The sequence below is a fragment of the Notolabrus celidotus genome, chromosome 2 (assembly GCF_009762535.1).
Source record: "Notolabrus celidotus isolate fNotCel1 chromosome 2, fNotCel1.pri, whole genome shotgun sequence".
NCBI classification, from domain to species: Eukaryota; Metazoa; Chordata; class Actinopteri; order Labriformes; family Labridae; genus Notolabrus; species Notolabrus celidotus.
This window is the reverse complement of record NC_048273.1, coordinates 26,523,947-26,551,063: the sequence shown is the minus strand read 5'-3', so window position 1 is coordinate 26,551,063 and position 27,117 is coordinate 26,523,947. Positions and strand designations below refer to the sequence as shown.

At 39.3% G+C, this 27,117-nt stretch overlaps 1 protein-coding gene across 2 annotated transcripts in view; it reads right to left on the bottom strand.

Annotated features, from left to right (window-relative positions):
- Positions 1 to 8,687: 8,687 nt before the first annotated feature.
- The window catches only part of brinp3a.2 (bone morphogenetic protein/retinoic acid inducible neural-specific 3a, tandem duplicate 2), a 42,797-nt gene continuing 24,367 nt past the window's right edge, over positions 8,688 to 27,117 (bottom strand). For both annotated transcript variants that reach the window (XM_034700870.1, XM_034700878.1), the window contains 5 exons: positions 21,172 to 21,277; positions 20,776 to 21,012; positions 17,867 to 18,089; positions 11,245 to 11,587; positions 8,688 to 9,960 (listed from right to left, as the gene is read on the bottom strand). In XM_034700870.1, the coding sequence (XP_034556761.1) occupies positions 9,190 to 9,960; positions 11,245 to 11,587; positions 17,867 to 18,089; positions 20,776 to 21,012; positions 21,172 to 21,277 (1,680 nt within the window). In that variant the 3' untranslated portion in view covers positions 8,688 to 9,189. The remainder of the gene's footprint in view (positions 9,961 to 11,244; positions 11,588 to 17,866; positions 18,090 to 20,775; positions 21,013 to 21,171; positions 21,278 to 27,117) is intronic.

The following is a 27,117-nucleotide window of genomic DNA, read 5'->3' as shown; positions in this document are numbered from 1 at the left end:
TGGCAACTGACTAGAACTGGGGGATACGTAACCGTGGAAATTGAGTACAGCTAGTAATACAACTATGTTGCAGAACCCAAGAAGTGTCAGAAGAAACAATGTGTTTGCCAGTCCTACGACATATTTGCAAAATGCAAAAACAAATGAGTCTGATGATCACATTTCTTAAAAGTCAGCCTCACTAACCAGCTACAGCATTGTAATTATTTTTATGTTGTTATATGCATCATAAATAGTCCTAATCCACCATATACTGTAGATTTAGACAATTAGAAATATGGCTATTGCACATTTTACTTTTATTACTTGTAGCTGACAAAACTGCATTGCTAGCTAGAAGTCCTGGCTGACTCATGTCTCCCTGTTGCATCCAGAGTATAAAACAACCAAATCCAATCATATTTTTTACATTCTTTACCACTACAATTTTCAACTATACTAACTCAATAAATCTAGTCACTAATAACCTGTAACATTACTTTGCCTCATACCATACTTACAGAGATCAGTTTGAAGGATTTACAGAGTGAAACATTTCAAAGAGGTTCTCTGCAATTTCCAGCATCTCAGAGGCCACTGGTCACGTAGAAGAACAATATGGGGCCTGGGCCAACAATTCAACTCCCTAAAAAGACCCAAGTGGCCCTTACTGTAGCCAGTGTCTGGTTTATTAGAAACATGCAACATGGCAGACTCAGTGGATCCTCTCTATCTTATTTAATATCTCTGTCTATAGATATTGAGGGCTAATTCTAAGATAACAACAATACTCATTTCAGTTGATATGGTCCTTAAAAGTTTTCTGCTTCTTGTATTGTGTTCAATTTCAGCCCTTAGAGACAGACTAGATTTGATGCCCAATTTCTTGCCCACACAGGAGGGAAAAACAATGCGTGGTTTTGCGCTGACGTTGTATTGTGTGAAGATGCTTTTTCTTCTTTTTTCTGACAGTAACTGATAGAAAATGCTTAAGAGCTGTTGCCTGATTTAATGCACTAAGAACAGGGCACAGATCCAAAAACAAAATTTTGCAAGCAATGAAACAATACAAAAGCCTATAAGGAGACAAAAGTGGACATAGCGATAAGACATCTCACTGTCTCACTCACTAATTCAGCAAACCACTCTTGGGGTTGGAGTTAAGGAATTCAAGGTCTGGTTTGGATCTTTGGGACTTTCACAGGTGAGATTAGCATTTAACTCTAACTACAAATCTGAGTCCTGCCACCACAGTGAGATTCATGTTTATAAACTAAAGGAATACTGAGCCTAACTGTTTCTCAAAAAATGTTGTCTTCTTTGGTAGATTTAAAGACAGACACACTAACTGGGCACTAAAATAATCCTTTAACATCTTTACATCTTGTGTTTTAACTTTTAAAACACAAATTTGGTTGGTTTTTCAGCCAAACCATGGCTGTCATATTGGAAATGCTGACTCAACCTTGGTTTAATCCAACCAAGCAACAGACAAAGAGGTGGAGCTGAGGCAGGCTTCTAGCCTAACAGCTTCATCATATACTGTTTGTGTCTTCAAAATGGATAAATCATAGAAATATTAAAAACGTATATCCCCAAAGAAAAAGTAGCTATTCAGAACAAGACTAATTTGATGTTTAATTTTGCTGTAAAATCAGGCATTTTAATATAGGTGTTAATGGGGATATCTTTGCTTTTGCAGCTCGCCTCAAGTGGACACTCGAGGTACTGCAGGTTTTTTTTTTTTGCACTTTCCCATTGGTTTGATTTTTTGACCCCAGAGGTTGCCACTTGGTTTAGGCACACAACTGCATACAGTTTTTTTTTCCTGTGGGAGTGGGTTTCAGATGCAATTAAACTCAGACTAAACTTTCTACATCTAAGGAACCAACTAATTAAGGCATTGTAAGAAGGGTACTATTTTTGCAACATGAAAAAATAATTATTTTATACATTTTACAAAATAGTTTGGTGTCTTAGTTGGTGGAGCATGCATCCAACACACATAGGCTGAGTACTCATCAAATCAGCTTTTGGGTGCATTTCATTCCCACTCTCTACTCCTGTCTTTCTACATTAAGCTCTATGGAGATGCTTTTTGTGATTTATGGCTTAGAAATTTGGTTAGAACTTTAAAAAGCAGCTTTCATATAGTAAACTATGGTATGATCAATTCTTAAAACTATCAAAAACTCATATACCATTGGTTAACACTGAACATGACTGTCTTCTTCAGTTCAGCCAAGACACTGTCTCATATTCTCTGCACATCCACAGTCAATGCAGCCTTACTTCCTAATGAATGGTATTCATCTGGCACCCTGAGTAATGTCATTTTACAATTTATCATAGCAGCTAATAAACTCAGGATTGATTTGTGCTTATACAAAAACACGCCAGGCAGAAACCATCACATTGGTAATAAATTGATGCTGATCTGGTCGTGGGGACAGAGCAGCCAAATGCCAGGAGAATTTATATATTTATATATTTTTTTCTTATTGGAGGCTCCTCAGCGGTGCAATCGATCCCGGTGCAGAGCCTTTTGTTCTCTGAAGTAATAAAGGAGCGTATTGATTTATTGGCGGGCGACAGTTACCTTTCGCCTCCTCCTCCTGTTCTCCGTTTCGTTCCACTGTCGGGTCCCCGGGGAGGAAAAGTTTGGTCTGTATGGAGGCCGAGGCCTTACACTTTGCTACAGTACATCTATACTGACACAGAGATTTAATCTTCCTGCCAAAAAACAATGCAAGAAGTATAGATCTGGACAAGTAGATTTATTTTTCTGGATGGATTTTAGTCAGGACTATAACATCACGTACAAATATGTTTGTTGATTTCCTGACTGTGTCAAATGACAAAACAGACTCAGTATGATCAGCATTCAGGGAAACATGTCCTTGTATAGCTGTTGTAATGAGTGTTTCCTTCATTAATTCCTTCTCATTTACAGAATTATAGACACAATGTGGCAGATGTTCGAGCAGAAGCTTCCTAACTCATCTAAATATCACTTGCAACAACAGTGCCGAGCGCAATCATTTAATGTAATCCTTTATTTTTATATAAACTCTAATTATACCCCCTTCCATTCATTTTGATTACTCCTCCTTCTTCTTAAGTAAGCTTTTATAAAATTGCTCAATTTCAGCAAACATAATCTCAAGATGAGTTTAGTTTTGCCTATTAAATCTTTGTTTTTTCAAAATTGCAATAGCATTAGTCATGCACAAATCAACGAATGTACCAACATTTTCTAAGGGAGCTCAGTAGTTTTTGTCTGTACTGCAGAGTTTGACTGGATACAGTCTGTTTGGTGTCTCTGTCTACTATTACACTTGATAGCTGGCATGCTGGACACCCAAGCACTTTCAAGAGACTCTGATATTGCAGCTAGAGGGTTGACTCTGGGGTTAGGCCAGGTGAGTCTGGTGCAGATGCCAAAGGGTGGGGAAATTCCGTATTCTGTATTCTCAGCTGTTCTTCTAATCGTTTGCGTGCAACTTTATCCAGTGCTGCTCTTTTAAACTGTGTAGGCCTTTCTAATACCCATCTTCAAAATGCAGTTGTTAATTTTCCCTGAGAGTCAGTTTAAGGCCCCCCTGAGGTCATCATCAGCATAAATCTGCTCCCTCCTGGTGAAATGTCTCTTAAGGGTTATGACAAGGCAGGTTAACAAAACAAACTAGAATAAACCGTCTTCAAACTGAGAATGTAATCAAGCAGATTGACAAATAATCATGTCATCTTTTTTTTCCCTGACTCCTTTGATTGACAGATTATTAAAGGTCAGTGTCTCCAATCAAAGTTTGCCTCTTGCCACCCACTCCCAGTGTCATACGAGAGGCTGTATGGAGACACTGGTGGAATAAAAAAATGGAGCTATTTACAAGCAGACGGTAATGTATTATGGCTGGCTACCTCTGCAGGACAGGTTTTTAGAACCAAGTGGGGTAATTTCACAATGAGCAGAGTACTGTTAGACATCATAATTATGGGCACACTACCTTGGGATCTTTTTATTTTGCTGCAGGAGGAACATGTACTACCGGGAGGGAATAAGTATTTTCCAGTCTTCCGGTTCCATTTTTCTTTAAAAACCTCATCCATATCCCTAATTACTGTACAGATGATTAATTCGTTTTTTTTTCTCTTATGTGGATGGGTAAAGTGTATTTTTCTGCGGTTTCCTCTATTAGTGTTTTTCATAGTGCTTCCTGTGTTGCGATCCTTTCCCCCTTTTGCAAACAATTATAAAAGACCTTGGCTACCTTAGGGTTTGCCAACCAGCTGTTAGAGATGTGATTTGGGCATTTAGTGACCTCAAAGTTGCAACAGATTCACAGCCAAAGCTACTGTCTCATTCTAACAGGCCTGCTCTTTTCAGGCTGCAGCGAGGCACTCATCTCCGCCACGTAATTGACACGGCTGTATCCAGGAAAAGACGTGCTGACATTTGGTAATACATTCCCCCACTCACACATCTCATCAAACACTACTCATCCATGCACAGCCCTCGTCCAACGAAACTTTTGACATGAGCTGGAGTTGATAGGAGGAGCAGACAAATTGAGGTGATGACTGTTAACCTTCACAGGTGCTTGACTTCCCTTTTGGTCTGCTGTGTCACTAAGGCACATGTGCATGTTAACAGATTAGAGATGGCATCTCACACCTGACATTAATAATGCAGATTGGATCTCTGACCTCCAGCACAGAGGTACAGAAGCATTAAATCATTGACCAGACTGAAGTGCGTGTGTTTATGAATCTGTTTAACACCAATAAATCATCGTAGAATAGTCCGGAGACATTGATGTGATCAATTTAAAATAAAAGTTTGAAGCCTTAGACTCCCCATATCTGAAACAAAACCTGCACAGCTAAGCTTGGTGGTTTGCAGGTTACCTTCTGATCTGTGGACCTTTTTTTCCTTATCAAATTCAGTGTTAGATTTATAGTGCCTCTGTCACTTGCTGTACAAACTTTACGTTTCTTTTTCTATTTAAATGGGACAATTTAATTTAAAAATACATTGAATGTATCTGTTTTATCATTATTTTCAATTAAAATTGTTTCCTCCGGAAGAACAGGATCCGGTCTTCAAAAACTCTTTTACCAATAATCAGTCTTAAAAAAGGGGGGTCATCATGAGATCAGGGTCCTGTACTTAGGTTCATCTGGTTGTTAATCTTATAGAAGTTATCTTGTTTGCCTCAGTCCTCCAGTTTTATCCAAGAATGTACTGAAGTTGCAGCTTGCTGCTGTTTCAAAAAATGTTTCATGACCCCAATCTCACCAGTACTAATGGGAATATGTTTCTAAATTCAGAATTTGTTTGCAGAGGAGGTCAAAATGTGTCAACGCGATCTTGTTACAGTTTGCTGTTAGAGTAGTTTAAAACAGTCATGTTTCAGGGGGCTTTGTGTACAGCATGAAATTTAATATTTATCCAAAACTGTAGACCAGCGTTGTGTTTTGGAAGAGTGTACAGCCAGCTGCTGTTTAAGTTAGATACCTTGATGTCATTGTCTTGACTTTTAGTCCCTTAAGCCGATCCAGAAGGGCTAAACGCTGTTAAAATCTGTGTACACCAACTCTTAATCCCTGTAAACAGACAACTGCAAGACTCTGTAGACAAGTAGACAGAAGTTTTTTGTTTCTGATGTGTTTCACTTTGTCGCTGAAATAGGACTGACCTGTCACCTGCTGGAGGGCTTATGCTGCATGCACAACAAAATGTCACATTCATGCAGAACTCGAGACGAGTGATACTTCTTTAGTAGAAAGGTTTAAAGCATTTATAAATCAGTAGCAGAGATTCAAAGCACACGTTGATGTAATTTTGTTAACTGTTAGTTCTCGAAGCAAAGAGTTACTGAAAGTGCAGTTTGTAGCTGAAAATGTGTTTGTTGACCCTGACACACTCTCTATGAAATGCTGTTTGAGTAGGTGTTCAAAATATGCAGGCATGGAAAAAGACTTCTGGCATATGCAGTTTGTGAAGTATTGACCAATCATGTTTCAGAGAGTTTTGTAAGTGCACAGGAACAAATTTAATGTTCATCCTTTGGCTAAGTAAGGTTGACTTTCAATGTCCGAGATACGATTAAACACAAGTTAGTTTGACACCAGTCCTTCATGCATTTTCAAGATGGCAGTGAGGTCTCAGCTTTATGACTGAGGCTGTTTCCGAAACGGCCTGCTACATACTACTTACTAATGTAGTAGGCAGTAGGTATTGCCTACTACATACTGCGTTTGAATTTAGTATGTAGTATGACTGTTCTGTTCGATCTGTCATGCAGCATGCTGAGCCAGACTTCGCTGGATTTCCAGTTTCGGAAAGCGGAAGTAAACAACGGCGAAGCCGATAAATAAAATGCTTATTTAGCATTCACTAATGATTTAAAAAGTTAGGAAGTGGTTTATATGTAATTTGATAACTTTCACAGCACCCAATTACGGATTTCCTCCCGTCAAAAAATGAGGAAAAAGAAAAAGCAGAACGAGCGCTGTGCATTATGGGAAACAGTACGCGAGGCAGACTGGTCCGATGCATACTGAGATATTTTCCCGAATCAGTAGACATCCGGGGAGTTTTGGCTTACTGCAGATTTTGCTCTTGTTCACATACTACTTACTACATACTGAATTTTGGACATATCAGTACGTACTGCTAGTATAGTAGGCGATTTCGGAAACAGCCGGAGTGTTTTTTTTTCTTTCTAACCTTAACCTCTATAGTGAGATATGTGCATATCAATGTGGAATCTGAAAAGGCTTTGAGTGCTCTGGTGTCTGTAACACACTCAAGTACTGACCAGACACTTTTGTCAGGGACTTTTTTGTGTGAGCAGAAAAGCAGCATGTGGAGAATAAAGGGGCAGGTCACTTTGACTACAATGCGAACCTTGAATATGTCAGCCATTGTCTGAAGAGGATTTGGCTCCTTTAGACTGAAAACAGAGATCAGTGTGCAGAACAGGAACTCTTGGCTGGGATGTGTGATATCAGTTATTCAGATATAGCTGGCTACATGCGCAGCCAGAAATTCTGTAAAACCCAGAGGCTGGTTGTTAGGTTCCAAGATTGACAAAAAAACAACCTCCTGAAGGATGAAACCTGCGACCGTTTACCGACAATGGAAGACACAGCGAAAGACAGTCCTGCTGGTTAAGTTGCTCCGAACAGTTCTTGCGTTTTTAAGGTGTCCATCTCTTTAATCTCAGGAGCTTCAGATGATGTCAAATACTCTTCATGCCTTACAATATCAGTACAAGAGAGTGAGGTTGGGTTGGGGTTACCTTTATGTTTCTATAAACAGTTATGAATGACGCATTCGTGCACATTGCAAATGCCGATCGAGTTATGGTAGCCTCAACTCAGCATGTCTTTGAGTTCAAGACTAAAACTGATACCTAAGGGGCAGATAACCATATAGAGTTCAAGCTAACATATTAGAAAAAAAACACACACAATGACACTCTGTAGGTCTCTTTGTGGAACTAAAGCCTTTGTTTGCTTTCTATTCCTCCAGACTGCCTTGACACACCGATACAACCACACACTGGCTGTCTTGCAGCCAGAGTGGAACAATAGTGCTGAGCTGCCACGCACTTGAGTTGGACATAAAGTGTCGTGTGCTGCCTGGGCCTAATTGGTATTTGGTCCAATCACCTTGTCGTTGCTGGCCGTGCAGCGGAAGCAGCACGTCAGCTGCACAATAGCAGCAGCTGCTGTTCTCTGTCAGTGTCTACACTGGATCTGTTCAGCCCCAGCACTGCTGTGCACTCGCTGCGTGTTTGACAAAGCTCACAGCCCAATGTACATGCGTATCTGTCTGTGCAAGTGATACAAAAAACGGGTGTTGAAAAGCCCTCAGGTTGCAGTAACATAACATGAGTGAGACATGAGCAATGACACAGATGGACTTGTCAGCAGCATTGCATACAATTTGATGGGCCTGATCCATGGCAGAGGACTGGAAAAAAAACTTTAGTGTGATACAGTATTACTTGAAAAGATTGCCTGAACTCAGCCACTGTGGAGCGTGGATTCAGGTCCTCTACTATTGCTAACCTCTGTCCTTTACACAACTCAATGCTGCTCTTTGTACTGAGAATAATTGTGTTTGATTTGGAAACGAACAAACGCTGTGGCTTTATGTCATAATTGAGTAACATCGTCATAACCTGGTGAATCATACTGAAATACTTTCATCCAGTTCTTACTGCGGATACATTTCACAGTACTTTACCTCTTTGGACCAAACTGCAAACAGTGTTCGAAAAGGAATAATGTTTGCTCTTCTAGAGGGGAACAAATCGGTCCCTGAGCCTTGTAACAAGAGACTGCCTATAAAGTGTGTGGTCTTTATTTTTACTCAACTACGGTAATGGACCATTTTCGGTGTTGTTAATGTAATGAAGATAATTTGGGATTTTTTTTAATTGGCACACATTACATATAACCCTGTTTGTTTGATTGTGGCCTTGCTTGGCATCATTCATGTGTGGAAAGTTTGTGCTTGGAACAAAATGTCCTTTTTTGTTAAATGGGCCGAGCAGACAAAGTTATGGTAGAAAACCATGACTGTGATTCATGAAATCTTTGATGAGAGCTTCCTTGAAATATTTTGCAAAAATATTCCAACAGCTGGACTCTGTTATAACATAATGTTTTAATATCAATTTATCTACAAAATCTTGACTGACACCACTTTATTCTGGTCTTCATGGAAAGTGCACTGATACTGAAGCAAAAGAACATATAAAAATTACAAACAAACAGACTGTACCTTTTTTACCATAAAATGTCCATTCAATTTGCGTTGGTACTTACAATATAAATGAGCAGATTCATATTGAAACATGATGATTCAACTTTGTCGTAGTGGTATCTGAATTTTACGATAGAATTCTTTAGTTGAAGAGTTTGTTTTTGTGAAATAGTTGTGCATTTTCTCGCCGATCCACCTCATTCTTTATGATAGAGCACTGAAGGTAGTTGCCACAAAACAGAAAACCAAAACAACCATATAAGTACATTCTTCGGCTGTCTACAGCTGGTCCTCTCCTGATTAGCCATACAGTTTGGTAATCCCCAGAGACAGAGGACCGCTGTAAGCATCGGCCTCACAATGGGCACGATTGAATCTTTTGTCCCGACTTCTCCTTGAGGCAGTCAAGATCTCTGTTCAAGCAGCTGTTAACTGCACAGCTTGGTGGTCTCGTAATCCATCGAATTGGGCAGGCGTGAGCTGAAGGCCTGTAAGGAGGCATGAATGCGAACCACCTCGCTGGCAGTCAGTTTAAGCCGGTGCCGCAGCAAACAAGCAAACAGATCCAACCTCTGCTGACCGGGAGGGGACAGTCGGTTCACCCGATCTCGTATTTCCAAAAGTTGCAGCATGGCAGTGTCTTGGGATCCTTGGGTGTATGGGTAGTCCAGCTGCAGAATCAAGTCACGGATCGCTTCTGGGTCAAAGTGCATGCTGTAGCCAAAGACCTGGATGCTATTGATCTTCATATAGCCCAGGTTTCTCACAGGATCTGTCACTTCTAACGGCTCGTAGTAAGCACTGTCATTCACTCCATCTTGAGTTTTTATCCTGCTCCGGAGATAGATGTGGATGGTTTCAAAGAATGTCTTCCATTTGTTGCCCAGTGTCAGAGTCCAGTTATAGCACTCAAATGGAAGGTCCAGTTTGTTGGCTTGCCAGTCTGGGAAATTATTCTCATTAACTGGGATGTACCAGCTCTCTGAGTGGCTCCCTCCAAAGGGGTTGATGTAGAGGGTAAGGGCAGGCTCCAGGGTGCTGTTCTTTGTAAGGCAGATCTGGAGGGATATTCCAAGAAGCATGTGGACCATGTTGGACTTGTACTTGTTGCTCTTCAGTGTCAGCAGCATCCTCTTTCTCCATGATGGGTCAAACCAGCTGTTGAGTCGCATGTCATTGCTTATAAAAATAGCATGGACCTATCAGACAAACAGAAATGGAAACATCATCAGCATAAAAAAAAATGTTATAAATTGTTCTTGTTTCAAAAATTGGCAGTGTGACATTCATTGATTCTGTGTACTCAGTGTGTAGAAGGGGTTTAAGTACTACAAGGCACCCAGTTCGAGCCAAACTAGGCACATGATAACATGTAATGGACATTCTAAGCCTTGTGACATGCTTTGACCTACAGTGACTAGTTGTCTCACAAACTTCAAGGAAACTTCTGGTAAGATTACAAAGATTTCCGAGCACGGCAAACATCTTCATGTGCAAGTGCCCTGGGCCCAAAAGCAAAAGGCTGGGTTCACTTTAGTGTTTCTGATGAGCAACTTTCATTAAAATGACTCGGGTGCCATGTCAGAACATTTCATCCAGTTCATTTAGTACACCCAAAATTGGAGTGCAATTATGTTTTAGAGCCAACAGTCTATAAAGCACGAATGGAAAGCTTGAGGGAAGGGGAAATTACTAAAAGTATAAATAGGTAATTAGATGGTTATGGAACATGTCACTCCATTTAATCTACTCTTTATGTACCTTGCCAAAGAAAATATTCTCAACCCATGGTCAGACCTTTTTAATGCTTTCAAATATATCCAGTGGCCTTCTGGGTGGATTGATTTACCTCATTCATAAAGACAGGCCACAGGATGCATCCATCTGCCATCTTTGTGTGAAGGGTAAGCATTCAAACTCACCTATTGTGACCTAGTATTATGTTGTTGGCATTATAAGGTAGTCTTTGGCCTCATTTTGTGCATATGTGCTACATCACACTCAAATAAATGCCTTGATTGAATTAAGTACATACCTGAAAAATATGCGAGATAATGTTAAGCAAAGCAAAGTTATAACCAATACTGGCTCATCAAGTATTATCATTAAACTCATCTTATTGATATTTTGAAATTATGTTGTCCTTTTTGACAAAGCATTATGAGCTGAAGGCAAGAAAATTGTCAAAATAACATGCCAGCATCATAGAAATCATGCTAGTGCAAAGCACACTTGGGTTGAGCAGAAGGCCTTTAGAATACAAGAGCAATTGGTGATCTATAAACTGATTTGGATGTACACAACATCTTATAGACAGTGAAAGCATTTGGCAAACCCATTTAGATCCTCTTCCACAAAACGGAAAGACTTTATTATTCAGCACAGCTTTTACAAGTGAGTATCTTCCCTAGGCTACTGCTGTGAAAGACAGCTCAGGTCTCGGTCAGTCTGACATGATTTAACAAAGGCTAAAAGAAAAATACCTCTAGCCTGCGGTCAGCTCTCTGCAGTAGGTAGCCCAGCTCCAAATCCTGGAGGTCTGTCTCGAATCCCAGGTAGTTTTCTGAAGAGTCTGCCACCATGGGCCTGCAGGCCCCCTGTGTCAGGGCAAAGCCAGGGTTGCAGCTACCACAGCGGGTGTGGTTGTCCGGTGCACACGCCGCACAAGCAGAGCCTTCCCCTACAGTGCAGGGTGGTGGCAGCTGACAGGGGGTGTGGTCGAAACGGCAGCTGCAGCTGTGGAGCTCCTCAGAGAATGAGCCAAGCTGGTTGTTCTCCGAGCAGTACAGGAGGGACTGAAAGTGATTCAGCCAGTAAGACTGATGTCTGTGGCAGGGATGGGAAAAAAAAGCAGAAAAAGAAAGAAACAGGCTTAAAAGATGAGCTTGATTAAAAGGTATCTGCATTCAAAGGTAAGGACTCCTGTTTGTAGAAAGCTTGTTAAAAAAAATACAACCAGCACAATGTTCGGCAACTAAGATGATTTAAAGACGCATGGTTTAACCTCTTTGCAATACATATACCCAGAATTTCAGAATTTCATACTCTCTTTGGCAGTCAAAACATGCAGACTTTCTGCACATGAATTATTATAATTTAATAAATGTGTAAAATGCTTTTTGAACAAATTACTGAGGAAACTTCCTCCACCAATGTAAGTATCCAAGAACATGTGCTTTTCAGGACTGAGAACATAAAAAGATAAATTTTGCTTGATGCACAGTTGGCATCAGGAAATTACTTTTCTCTAAGGATTCATGGCATCAAAGTGATAAGAAATGTATTCCAATGTCGCAGCAGCAGATTCCTTAGTCTACCTTTCTTAAGTATGACATTTCCAGCAGGTTATGACATTACGATTATGGGTTTGTAGGACTATTTTCATGCCATGAATCAGGTAAAGTTAAGGATCCTGCAGAGTACTCCATGTTGTTCCTGATGCATACATATTCCACATGCAAAAATATGAGCATAAGCACTGTTGTTTGAAGAGGAGAGGAAGGAAGAGAGGACGAGAGACATAAAAGAGAGACATTTCTCTTTGATCAGTTTGTGACATTAATATTAGAAGTGCGCTGCAGCCGCAGGGTAACTGACGCTTAGACGCACATATAATTCCCCCATGTGGGGCAGAGTTTGATTCCCGTCTAAAGCACTTTCTTGACTGTGATCCCTTTATGCCTCTTATCCTCTTTGCTTGCTGGAGAGAAGACATCCACAGAACATACCACTGGCTTTCCTTTCAGAAAGAAATAAGCACAACCTTTTTCTTTGATGAGACTGTATTGTGGTAAACTTTATGCTAATCTGAAAATGTTTGTTGGATTACATTCAGAGCAACCTTTCCCCAGAATTCTGACTTTATTGTGTGCTTGACAATGGGAAGCAGCTCTAAGTTCAGAAAATAACCCTTTTGAATATATAATATAACCCTAATGGAAAAAAGTCGTCATGGGAAATGAACTGAAGGGACTCTTCCCTTCCATCATCAGCTACCTGTGGGCAAGGCATTTCACCTCCGACAGCTTCAGCGGCGCAAAGCAGTCGCCAAGTCAAGTTTGCTGTTGTTCTGTTAGTTCCCTGGTGTGATTATGTACAGCCTTCGTGTGCCCTGCAACTCTTCTTCCAAACCACTGCTGTAAACACTTTCTTATTCTGTGCTATTTTTAAAGTCGCAGGCAACGCTGTGTTTTGAAAGTGAAATCAGACAAATATACAACTGCTGCTTTCCAGTAAAAACCACACTTTATCACAAAAATATGATCCAGTGAGGACATAAGGAGGAAACTGTTGGTAATTTGAAAGGATTGAAGGACCTCTTGGTGATTGGTGAGATTAATTAAACCTACATTCATAGGACTCCCTGAAAGAAGAGTGTATAAAAGAGCTTCTTGACATTGCCTCAGTGCATTGAACTTCAGGCACCCAAACATAATGCAGAAGTGTGATTGTTGAATATGTCATTTTCATTTCATTAGAAATAATTTGCTTCTACTGGCCTCCAGTCTTATGGTTTTCACCTGATTCACAGTTGGTCTTCTCATTCATTTCAAAGATGGTGAAGAGGGAAAGAGAGCCTTCTCTACTTGGCAGTGTGTAGGAATGAATAAATGAGCTACATACACAGAACCCTTTTTTGAACCAGGGTGCAAACATGTTTATTTTTTCTGTAAAAATTGTCTTTTTTAATATTGAATCTAATGCAGATTCCTTAGCTTTTGTGGTCAGCCTAAAGTGGACATTTGAGGAAGTGCAATCTTTTTGCACTTATTTTTCCTACTCCAGTGGTTACCAATTGAAGCAGGTCAGTGAAATCCTCACACTCTTGCTGGTATCACCAAAACCATATTTAGTGATACTAGCAAGAGTCTCTCTGAATGTTTCAAGTAATAAAGCTTGGTCAGCATCCTTGAACCCTAAAATGTATGTAACCCCCGATAGTAAGTATTTTATGTGCAGAGGTCCAACATCAAGTAAATAAGGATATTTTTTACCCAGCTTTCCTCTGGAGGTGTAAGATGCTTGATTCTGATTGGTCAAAACCCCTTGAGAACGGTTATTAACTTTCTCCAACATGAGCAATGCCAAAGCGGAGAAGAGTTCCAGCACATTTTGCTTCAGCTTATTAACACAGGCGATAAGGTAAAACCGTTAATTTCCGTTTGCATCATATTTATAAACAATGTGGCTATAACGCTAGTTTTGGTTAGCATGCTCATTTGCCTGGCTTAACAACACCAACATTTTCATATTGGACCTTATCCATTAATATTAGTATCAGCAGCATGGCAGCTGAGAGCAACTTTAGTTTACTGGTTCTTACAAAGAAACTTTAACCATGAGTGATCAGTGGTTAGGATAGTAGAATAACATATGTGACAGCCAGTTAGATTTTGCACAAGTAAAGTGAGCAATAACAAATAACTGACTGACACCTTCTTATTTATATTGCTGATTTACATTGAATTTTTATTTTTTGGGGCGGATAAAAAAATAGATAACATTCAGTTGACTTGTCAAATGATTAGATTATATTCAGGCAAAAAATGACTCTTCAACCTAACTGTGTTGTTTTGGTGTCTAATCACCTGAATATTTAGGTTTAAAAAAATATGTGTAACTTCACAATCTACATAAGGAGCAGGTTTCTACGTGATGTTTCTACTCTGCCATATTTTTACAGGGGCCCAGATTACGTCCTTGACAGACTACAAAAAGACAAGTTTTTGTATTTAGTGAGTGGCATCAAAATGCACCAGTTTGAAGATTAAGAAGTAGAGGGTTGTTGTTGTTGTAGATGTTTCTAATGGTAAAAAAAAAAGCTTGATAAATGGAGGATCATACTTATCCTGCATCATACAACCCTTTTGTCCTCCAGGGCCACCATCAATTCACTGACAGGAGGGGTGAGCAAGGGAGTGTTTCAATCTAGAATCTGTCTGCTAGACATTGCTTAATATTTCCATTTCTAGACACTGTAAGAAAAATTGACAGGAGCACTATGTGCTTATTTTTCCTGAACCTTTCCCAATAATTCATATGTATCTTCTGTCAGGGGCACTGTAAATATGCTATTCATAGAATTTGACAAACCAGTCAATCAATACCAAAGCGAGCAAAAGAAAGCAATCAATATGAAGAATGTAGAGGAAGAAAACAGCTAATGCAGTAATCATGCCTTCTAGATGTGTCTTCTTTATATGAATTAATGTTCTGCACTTTATTTTATCAAATTGCTTGTATTTTATATTTTAATGTTTGTTGTCGTTATCTGTCTGTTTTGTTTACTATGACGTATGTTGCTGCCTCTCTTGGCCAGGTCACCCTTGCGAAAGAGGTCTCAATCTCAATGGGTCTTTTATCTGGTTAAATAAAGGTTAAATAAAAAAAATAAAATGTAATCAAAACAGTTCAAGGCTGATGAAATGAGTCTGATCTATAGAGTGCCTTGAAAATGACATAACAAAAGTATTTAACATTTTCAGACTGAGATCTTAAATGCACAGACTCAGTAGTCAAACAGGGATATGAGGACTCCTCTAGACAAGACCCTGGTAGACATGAAAAAAACACAACTGGCACCAATGTCTGTGAGAGTGCTCTGCATAAGACAGGAGTTTTCTAAGCTGATTAAAGCAGAAGCACTGAAGTCATCACTTAAATGACAGTGTGCATCATTATAACTAATGACTTAAGTTCACTCATAAATTGTACTCTTTCTGTCTTAACATTATCGGGCCACTAAAAGTCTTCTTCAACTCCCTTTCACTGTTATTATAGTTTGAAAAGTAGCCCTCAAAAAGCTAAATCAATCATCTATCTCTCATCTGTCTCAAGTGCCTCAAACAGGATGTTAAAGGAACACTGAATGGGTTTTTCAAGAGCTTCCGTTTCTCTCCCAGGCAAAAAAGACAAACATCCCATTCTCAATCTCTTTCCGCCGAGCAGGGAGATTTCCGCGAAGACAGAAAAGAAAAGGAAGGCTTCACAGTTGATGCTTCTGTAATAATAAAGATAAACACTGCCTGGATGAGGGAGATGACGCTCCCACTCCATTTCCTGGCGAGTGGGTGGGAATATCAGCTGCATGGATCAGTGATTAATGTGTGCTTTGGCAAGTTGGTGCAGATGACGAGACAGGGGGTACGCTGAGACAGAAGAGGAGAAATGGAGAGAGAGACTGGACATAGAATAGAGTGCACTGTATAGATTCATCTGCAGCATAATTCATGTGTTGTGCTCTCTTGCATCAACGCCATCACTGTGGAAGCTCAGTGAATGTGAACACTGTGCAGCTGACGTTGATGGTCGATAAGCTCTCTTTGATAGAGGGAGGCAGCCAATGTAGATGTGAAGGTTATTCACTCTTAGAAGAGTGAAGTTCAGGAACTATCCTCACTTTAAGAAATAACAATGTTGTCAAACATTAAAAATTACTTTATCCTGTCAAGTCACCTCTATCTGGCATGTGAATAATTACTGTCCGTTCTTAGCAGTAGAGGTGTGGAGTAGGTCAAGGTGGACGGTAGTTTGTGCTAAATGTCAAACTTAGACACAAGTGACAGTGATTTACTCCATGCTTCTTAACATCGTTCACCAAGCTGTTCTATGTGTGGCCAACACTGAAGCTTGACTATAGATGTTACCGACCAGAAAACAGACACTGTTTGACTATAATGTCAAAAATGAATTTCACATTTTTATCTGACATCTAATTTGAACTTTTTCTTTGTATTTCAACTTTATTCCCGAAGTGAAAAACAACCCTCCTCCACTAATTTTTTCTCATCCTTGGCACTCATCTGTAAAAAATCAGTTTACTATTGTAGCTGATTTCTGCATGTATGATGACTGTAGAAAAGCTTATCTGTGTTGTAAGTCATGCATATAGCGTTGTGGTTGCTTATAGTAGTGAGAGGAACATTTCTTTGCACTAACCAGCTTAAATGTCTGCAACTCATGCTTACTCTCTTTCCCACAGATGTGTGAAAGTAAATGTATGTATTGTATGTTTCCTGACTTCCCTTTGCTTTTTAACAACTCTGATCAGCTATCATCACAAACATGATCTAATTCTGTGAGCCAAAGCCACCAACTATGCAGCTAATGAAAAAGCCACAGGCCTTGATTGTATCACTTTGATATTGTTTGTAACTCAGCATTGTGCCAACCCATTGCTCCTGCTCCTGGCCACTTCTGGTAGATAAAAAATTAAGATGGCAACTGCAAATACAAAAAAATGCTGCCCAAACACCGCTGGATCATGCCACTATAGCTACATCCACTTCTTGTACATTGTGTGGCTTAATCACTTTGTGTTATCTTGACAGGATGTGTGTAAAACAAAGCTATTTGATTTGAAAATGTTTAATCAGTCTATAAACAGAATCAAACATACAATCCTTATTTCAGATTTTTAAAAGTGGACTTCTTTTTCCCTTACGACCATGACACAAATCCAGATCTACTGTGTCAGAGAGACTTCATGGAGATTAAGTCAAATAGAATAAGATGAAATAAAGATTTAATTGTTGCATTTCAAATTTAATGATGCTTATTAAATATTAAATGGAGCAGATACTTGTTGATTTCTGAATTAAAGGTTAAGTGTTGAGGGAAGCCAGGTGAGCTAATTTATGGCTGTCTTTATGTGAAGAAATGTTGCCCTATAAAAACTGTATTGTAGATATCTAGTTGTAATGGTATTTTAACATGTAGCAGGATGAACCTTTTTCTAAGAAAGCTGTACATAAGAGATAAAAATGACTTTAACATACACCAGCGGGTTATTTCAAGAGTGTGTGAAATGCCACTTCAGCAATGGCAGCTTTTTTACTTCCACCTACGTCCCTGAAATTGGTCTAAAGAGAGAACTGCAGGCTGTGACTCCATGTTCATTTTTGATTTGCTTCTAAAATGCCAGAACCTTCTAACTCCAATGGGGGTAGAGATGAATCAGAAAAAGAATATGAAAAAAGAAAACCAGACCAAAAAAAGACTCCCTTGATGTAAAACATTGGCCACAGTAGGTTTACTCTGGAAAAAGTAACCCTTGATTAAAAACATTTTTTTTTAAAAGCATGTGATGTAGGAAGTTGTGCTCACCGCTCTCTTGGCAGATGGACCTGGGGCTGCCTGTGACATCTTTTACTGAGACTGAAGAGCTTGTAGATGACTCTGTGGGCTCGTCTGGAGAGGACCTGCATGCTGTTCTCCAGCTGCTCATATCTCCACTGGAACATGTTGTCCATGGACCACAAGTGCTGGATGGTTGACACATTTAGGAAATAGTTCTGCGGCAGCCTGGCATAGAACGCCTTGAATTCCTCTGTAACAGAAGAAACGCATACGGAAATGGATGTTAACATCGTTCCAGCATTAACGCTGTTTATAACCACAGGGATTCTCAAAACCCAGTGTCCTTTACACCTCATATAACTTTAAATAGAGACCACTAAATTGTGGTTACCAAACCCATACACTGACAGGTTAAATGAGTACATTGGAAAAGGTGAAAATTGTATAACACTATTCAGCTTGTAAAATATATAGCATTTAATTTACACACGGGGTTGGCATTTTGCACCTTGTTTACAGTCTATTAATCTTTGTGGTCACATTTGATTTTCTGTTCTGGTCTATAAGAACCTGTGAACATTTGTACTTGGACTACATCATTAACATCCTAAAGTGGCTTTTCCAGTTCATGTAATATATTTATCATTAAATAGTCACATGAAACCAAATGAATCCAGAAATAAAATGTGGTAATGAGATATTTTCAGACTTTATGACTAGACAAGGATCACCTGAACGGTCCATTAAACAACGCTTTAACGCTCTGCACAGTGCTGTGCACATTGGATTCTGGGATGTTATAAAAGCGCAGAGTGTGAACCAGTTGTTTCTTCAGTTTGAGGTTGAAGATGGTTATATGGCTGGGTTGCGTTCGAGGGAGTCTTTGAATCTGACAGACCTTGGCTGACTGTTCTATTGGATTAGAAATGAGGAGTACCTTGTGGCGATGCAGCACTTTGGCAGGGCTTCAAAATACAGCCGCTTAAATTTTGATCAGATTTACTGGAGCTGAAGGAGGAAATCTGAAGACAAATAATGATGTTGTTGTTGAAGTTGGTAGATGATGAAAGAGAAGGTCCACTTCAAAGAAGACTGCTCAGTCTTTTTATGGAAACATTGGTCCATGAGGCAGAGTGAGTTAAGCCAAGGTTTCTTTAATACTGTTTGATCATCGATAAAGAAAATAACTATAAAATCTCTGAGACAGTTCTCCTGCTGCAAAAATCTGTACTACTACTACTGCTGCTGGTAATAAAATAAAGCTTTCGTAATATTTGGCTCTTGAATATTTATGTACCAGGCTAACTTATTTACACTGACTTTAAGGTGCAGTGTGATATATGTATTGGTATTAAGCAGAAAAGACCTCTTCAAAGTCACTCAACAACAAGTTATATCAATCAATCTTTATTTATACAAACAAAGACCCAACATCAAGACAGGATAAGACCCAGTCCCATTGTATGGACAGGACTCAGTCTGATCTCATCTTAATCCACCATGAGCAGAACACTTTGCAGCATTTAGCAAGTTACAGCGGCAAGGACAAACTTCCTTTAACAGGCAGAAACCTTGAGCAGAATTAGACTCATGTTAGACAGCCATCTGCCTCGACCGAGCTGTGGTTGGAAAGAGGGATAAAGGAGACAATCCTTGTCTTTACATATCATTGTTATCAATAAGCATATATACCCAAGATTGTCTAAATGATTTGCTATTACGCAGAAGCTGTGCATCACTAGCTACAAGCATGTAATTACGAAGCCACAAACCAGCTTACCCAGTGCCTAAGATAGACACTCAAAGGTGTGCACTTATGTATTTTTTAGCACATCACCTGCAAAGCTGTCAGTTTTAACAGTGGAAGTCATTACTTGGCAGATGACATAAATGGTTGGCACAAACAGCTTAAATAACTGCATCACAAACGGCAACTCCAATCGAGACCTGAAAAAATCATGTAAACTTATACGTCATTTTTTTTAGCATAGCCTACGACTTGTATTTATTTTTAAATTAATATAAATCCTGTTACTAAGTCATTAGAAGACTTTTGTGGATTTGGCTTTTAAGTCTTGCCTCAAATGAACTGTTAATATGGACTGTTATAAAAATGATCCACAGTCACGACTATGACTAAAAAGTTGGGTAATGCTTTTCTGATTTTGATCCCTTTGTTGCCTTTCAGTTCAAGGTTAACAACAGTATTTGTTCAAGGGAAAAGTCATATTTGATCTCCACCTGTGTCAGTGGATGCATCACTTTCTGGCATCTTCCTCTGCTGATAAAGCAGAAGGCTAAAAACCTGTGATATCCTCGCTGAAGGACACATTCATGACACTTGCGGGCGTCTACATTCCGAGCACGTCTCTGCCCTCACTTTACACTCGGCTATTAAAACATAAACTTTGCAAGTAATTGCACTCAGAGAGATATTTCAGCTAAATCTATGGAGAAAAAAAAAGAGACATCCATTTTGATTTCACCCGAGTAATAATCGTGAAGGCAGGTTGACTGAGCACAGCAATAATAACCAAACATTATCCTTGGAGTTTCCACTCAAACTCTGTTTCCCCTGTGATATGAAAAACCGGACTGGCAATAAATGGGCTTTATAGCTGATTAATCTGCTCCAGACATATTGTAAACTACCTGAGCTGAAAACTGTTGATTTTTTAATTCGGTACTTTTGCCTTGTTAATATGCTTTATGCAGATAGTGTGCCAGGACCTAGGATTCACAGTCTGTAATTATAGTTCACCTATAAATCATAGAATAGGGAGGACCACACATATAGGATCTTCACACACTTTTAACTGTGCAGATAAAACCCTTGAATTCTTTCTCTCTCCCTCATATATAAATAATTTATGCTCTAAAAGTTTGATTTTCCTTGCATGCGATGTGAAAAGAGGAAGGAATCTATTATTTCCTACCTGATTCCTCAAACTCCTTATAGAGTATCCCCCACGTCTCTGTGATCCTGTCCAGGCTCTCCTCCATGGCTTGGATGTCCATGTAAGGGCAGTTGCACTCTGGAAACTTGGGGTCACAGCTGCACCAGCAGTCGCTGTCCTTGCAGACGAATTCCCCCTCTCCATTACAGGCGATGTAGCTGAGAGCAGCCTGCACAAAGCCTTCTCTCAAGTACACAGGAAGGATCAGCTGCAAGCCTGTGAAACCAAGCCCATTCGGTACAATGTTAAACAGATCCTGAGGAGTGAAAGTGTAGAGGAGTTACATTGCAGACTGTACAGAGTATGAATCTGAATGTATGTATATTGTCTTTATTTGATGTGCATACAATTTTTAGTAGGGAAACTTAGACACACCTTGCAGTTGGACCTTATTCTCCGGGCTCTGAACCAGCACAGAGCTAACAGAATCAAGGTTGTCATAGTTACTGCATCCTAGAGGACCTGTGCGGGTCTCTGTCACCTGGGCAACAACAAACAAAGAAAAGCTCATGATTAAAGTTCTCCATAGCATCTATTTAAGAGCAAACACAATGTTAAGTGATATGTCTCCATAAACCTACAGATCTTCATGTCTGAAAAAAAAAAAAATTCAAGAAGAGCCGAGTCAAATCGTTCTTATGAAACATAACAGCAGAGAAATGCACAAATAAAGTGCTGTACATGTTGGAGATAAGTTTTTTGTATCAAAGATTAAAAAGTTGTTATTTAAGGGGTTACAATCTGTGGTCCGACCACAAAAGGAACAATACATTAATCTGAAAATTCCTTAAATTGTATCCACTTAATCAACTGTTTTCTTAGTATTTAATTCTAATTTATTTTGCATGATTTTGTTTACAGTTCTCTAAAATGCAATAGGACCTCAAACTTCAGTTATCATCCTTGCCTTTGCAACACAACAAACCATGTGATGTTAGCAACTCTGAAAGATCATCTATCATCAGTTACTGGTGTGAAAACCTCTGTCAAAACCAAGCTCTTCACAGATACGGATCTGCACAGCCTTCACAAAAGTGATACAATCACATTGCATCTTTATCTCTATGCGCAACCTACGAAAGCCTTTTGTCTAGACCTCCTGTCTGTGATATACGAGTCAGGTAATTGTAAGAGCTACATTGAAAAAATCATCTGCGTACATTTTCTTTGAAGCATGTGACAGGTGAGATTCTCTGTCCACTCTTTGTGTATGTGACATATCCACTAACTTATACCTTAAAAACCTTTACACATACATGTCTCTTTGTCCAGAGTAAGTGGCTATTTCTGCTTTGTTTGAATAAAGCACTGTCTACGTAATCAATTGCACTCGTGAAAGAAACAGAAACTGGAGTAAACTCGTTTAGTTTCCTCTAAATTGCTGTTAGAGTGCTTTGCTGCACTTTTTCTGCAAGAATGCTAAAATGCTTCCTTTTTTGTCTAGCCACTGATGGACGATGTTTCGATTGACCTTTGCCACAAAGCAGCTCCAGCAAAGCATCCTTTTTTTTCACTTCATTTGCAAGAAGAGATCTTATTTCAGCACTCTCTTTTTTCTCGCTGTGACACGGCAGGGGAGCGACTAACTGATTCTCATTTTTCTCTCTTTGTGGTTCTGGGACACCATATTTTGTTCAGCGATTTGTCCTGGTCAGGCTTGTCAGAGGACAGTTGGTGTAAAGTGACAGATGGATGAGGCGAGACAATGAGGGTCAGTCGATCAGTAACACAATCATAGAGGGCTGAAGGGGCTCGGGAGCTCATATGGAGGCTGCTGCTGCAGGGAAGTGAAAACGCAGTATGGGGCTCTTTAATCAAAGCCTAATCCAGAAGAAAGAGGGTTTGTGAGTGGAAGAATAAATATCCTCTGTGAATGGGAAAAGGAAAATGAAAGATAATTTGAATGCAATTCTTGGAAAATAATATTATATCGCATTATAATCCCTTGTTTCCTTCATGGGGGATTTTAATGCTGATATGAAAGTGAGGAAATGAGATACAAACCCTGGTTTTAGACCACATGAATATTGAGTCTTTATAAGGAAATATTTGATATGCCAGATGATATGCCATATGGCAAAACATTGACTGATGAGCAGAGCATTCAATATCCGTTTTGCTTAGCAGCTGCTTTTCACTGTACATGCATTCTGGTATATTAAAAATACTTAATGGGACATTATTGGCCACCTGTATCATGGCATGTTGCTGAGTGAGATTATATATAAAAAAAAAGCTGGAGTGGTGTGAAAGACGTATCTTTTTTCTTTCTATTTCATGATTTGACCTTCTCACGCAGGTGTTACTGTGCTCAGAGCATTTCACGAACTCATTCAAACAGCATGAATACAAGAGAGATCTGGTCCTCTCATCATCTGGATTGAAAATGTGTTCCAACTTTAATCTCTTCTTAAGGAAAGGCAAGCCCCTTTGGTTTTCTTAAGCTGCACTGGACAATGTTGACCAACAGAGAGCAGTAGACACACTGCCTGACGTCCTGTCATGTCATCAAAAAAAGTAAGAGCGAATGCATCAGCAAGCAGAGGATTTTAAAAGCGGGGGAAGATTTATCGGATTTATTTACTGAAATGACAATGTTAGATGACTGACATTTGGAGCACTTCAAGGTCTGAAAGGGCATTAAACTCTCTGCAGTGATTCATCAGTGAAAAAGAGAACTTGGAGAACCCTTTCAGAAATAGAGGCTTTCTTTTCATATAAAAAAAGTGAAGGAAAAAAGCCGGGTCTAGTGAAGAGAGGTAACAGGTTAACCAAGAATGTATTTGGGTAAACATTCAACCAGTACCACCATAACATAAATGCACTTCTTTTAGATTCTAAGTTAGCTTTGAAAGAAACTATGTTTTTCATTAAACAATGTTGAACACTGTAACATGCCTCTCTAACACCACAGATATCCTTCTACCATTTTATCAAACACAGCAGATCAGTCTGCTGACCTACAATATGATGATGCAGACATCAAGCTAGTGTCAGTTTGCATCCAGTTAATAATGATGAATTTGCTGGATGTCCAAACTCTAAATTGTGACCAAGTGCTGATACTTACCATGTTGCTAATTTTTTCAAATCAGAGATTAAGTTCAGGAAAATATGGTTATTAAATGTTTTTCTGGATAAACAGAATGTAGCCAATGTACATCCCCATACTCTTGACTGCACTCCGTGCTTTGTGAGATACAACAGAGTATTGAGATTTTGTTTAAGTAGTTTGAATACTCAAGTATTTTTAAAAGCAAGTACTTCAGCACTTTAACACGAGTCATAATTTTACCAGTGAGTATTGGAGTATTTTGATCAGGAGTGGTCTATGCTTTGACACTTTTTGATACAGCTGAAAATGCCAAAGGAAGGTGACATACAAACTATGAAGGTTGTTTGTTCTGACACTCAAGGTGGTGGATGGTACAAACAAACATTATACTTTCACCAAGAGACCAGAGTTTCAGTCCAGCATGAAACCAAAGTCATTGCTGCATATTTTTCAGTAATGTGCAATTTTCACTTATGTATGCAGCATCACTTATATTAGTTACAATACATTTTCTGTTTTATATATTTAGTTCATTTTTTGGGGCATTTTTAGCTTTATCATATAGAACGGCTGAAGAGGGGCAGTAAACAAGGGATGGAGAGGTAAACCAGCGAGGACTGCAGCTCAGCAAATGGGCGCACGTCCAAATAGGCCAACCGTGCCCCATGTTATGTTTTGATGTTCTTCAAAAGCCATGTTTCTGTTCTATATTTAACTAGGTGTATTTGGTGCCATACTGAACCAAGCTGCAAACTGTCCCTCGGGTATGCACAAGAAGGTACGAGGAAGTATTAATAGGGTTGGTTATAAAGAACCTCTCCTGTTCATTGTAGCATGAGGCAGGAACAAATAATACATGTGGTTATAAGGATTTATAAGACTACACAAATAAACAATTGATGTGGCGAAAAAGCTGCAGAGTTTAGGATAATCACAATAATTGACCCTCTTCACATTGTCATCCGATTAAATGCTGCCTCAAGCCTTGAATTAGATTAGCCTCTGTGTAATGTTCAGTCAGAATGTGGAGGCTTCAGATCAGTTGTTCTGTCTGAGTAGTCGTGTTGTAGCAGTCCGATACTTTTTTTTCTTTGTAGTGTTTCATTGTTAAAATACAATTTGATTCGAGTGTCATCATAGATGATCAGCCTAGCACTCTTTTTACTTTGTAAAAAGTAACAACTGAAGGGATTCATAAGACAGGGAACACAAAAACATTATTTCTCTACTATATTGAAAACACAATACAATGGAGAGGCTGTCTGCAAGAGGAAATTCGAAACCAGAGACTCCTGCTGTTTCCTTGTGGAGAGTCTGCTGCTTTGTTCATCACTGGGTGCAGACGGACCAGCAAATATGGTCTGAGTCAGTTGAGGTTATCGCCATCAATTCAGACCGGGAGATTCTCAAATTGGACCGAAAATGCTCCCTTACGCTCTCTAACAACTGAAGTCATTACTCATTGTGCAAACAACTCCATCGGACCCCAGACTCTTCACTCTGCCGTGACTTCTTTAAGTGAGCCCAGGTTTCCACAACCGACGCTAACAGGCTTTTTCTCCAAAATGAGCTTCAATTTCCCCTTTGCATGGAGGCAGCAGGAGGGCCTTTGGCTCGCCAGACCTCTCTTTACCCCACACCGCCTCAATTTCAAATTCATGCGGAGTACAGTTTAGTTGTATCTGTTCCGCTGTTGTGTGCGGGTCAACGCCCTGTGGAAATGATGTAGAAATGTGTAGGAATCTGTCTTTTTACTCGCAATCCACAGTGATGGAGGTGAGTCTGTACTCTTTCCACTTCCTACCTGTCAGTTACGCCCTATGACTGTCTTTGGAGCATGAAAGCACATTCTATTTCCTTCTCCTCCTTTCTGTAGCGACAGAAAACCCTAATTCCCAAGAAATGACACACACAAAAGCAGCTGCCTCTGCCCTTCTGATGTGCCCACCTTTGCTGCAAGAAGAAAAACTCAACCCTCCCTGAACACAATGTAGAAAGAGGACAGAGCTTTGATACAAGTACAGGGAGTCTGATTCATGTTCTGCACCAGTAGAGAAAGCCACACTTCACAGGCCGAATACCAGAGTGTTCAGAGGAATGGAAAAAGGAAGAAAGAAGGGCCATCCTCCCCTCCATAGCCTATTAACCCCATGCTTCCTGAAGGTGACAACCGGAGGCAGGGACCTGTCAGGAGCTGTGTTTCACAAGATCCATCTATCTCCCCCTCAACATATGTGCTCATCACGGCCCTGCCTCCAGGTGCGGTGTGCTTGCGCCAGTGGATGGACATATCCCATAATAACCAGGCTGATAAAATCCTTAATCTAAAGTTTAATTACATCCGTTATCGTTGCATTGTTACCAGACAATAATGATAAGAAAGAAGGCACCAAATTTGCATCTGTGACTTAAAGAGATGTTTTCTGTGATTATTTGCTCTCGTTTAAGTCATTTCTTAAAACTAACTTTTATTGGAGAGCCTTTCCTGATTTTTTTTAATATAGTTTTTAATGTTTTGTTTTAACAGTACTGTTCATGCACTAACTGGAAGATCCCTTTTTTGATGATTTTTCACTTGCCCTTTTGATGCATTGTAAAGCACTTTAAAATAATATTTATATACAAAGCAATTTTCAAAATGTTTGTAAGAGATTATACCATTATTATTATTTTATAATTTTTCTTATTATTGTTTTATTATAATTGTCATTTTCATGCTTATTGTTAATCATAATAAAACAACAACAACAGTAATAAGAAGAAGAAGAAGAAGAAGAAGAGAAGAGAAGAAGAAGAAGAAGAAAGAAGAAGAGAAGAAAAGAAGAAGAAGAAGAAGAGAAGAAGAAGAGAAGAAGAAGAAGAAAAGAAGAAGAAGAAGAAAAAGAAGAAGAAGAAGAACAAGAGAAGAAGAAGAAGAAGAAGAAGACGAAGAGAATAAGAAGAAAATAGAAGAATAAGAAGAAGAAGAGAAGAAGAAGAAGAAGAAGAAGAAGAAGAAGAATATTCATGTTACACAGAAAGCAAACAGAAATTGAAGAATTGAAATTCAATTTTTTAAAAGGAGTAGTAAGGTTCTAGTGAAAGGCATATGCACTGCACAATTAACATACTTTTACACTAACTCAAGCATGAAACAACTCAATACATTTGTGTAGGTAAGTATTTTTCAATGTTATTCATCTAGCTGAACTGTTTTTTTTATTTAGTTTTGCATTTTGATCTATATTTGTATTTCTCATGTCATCAACTGACCCCATTGCCTGCTA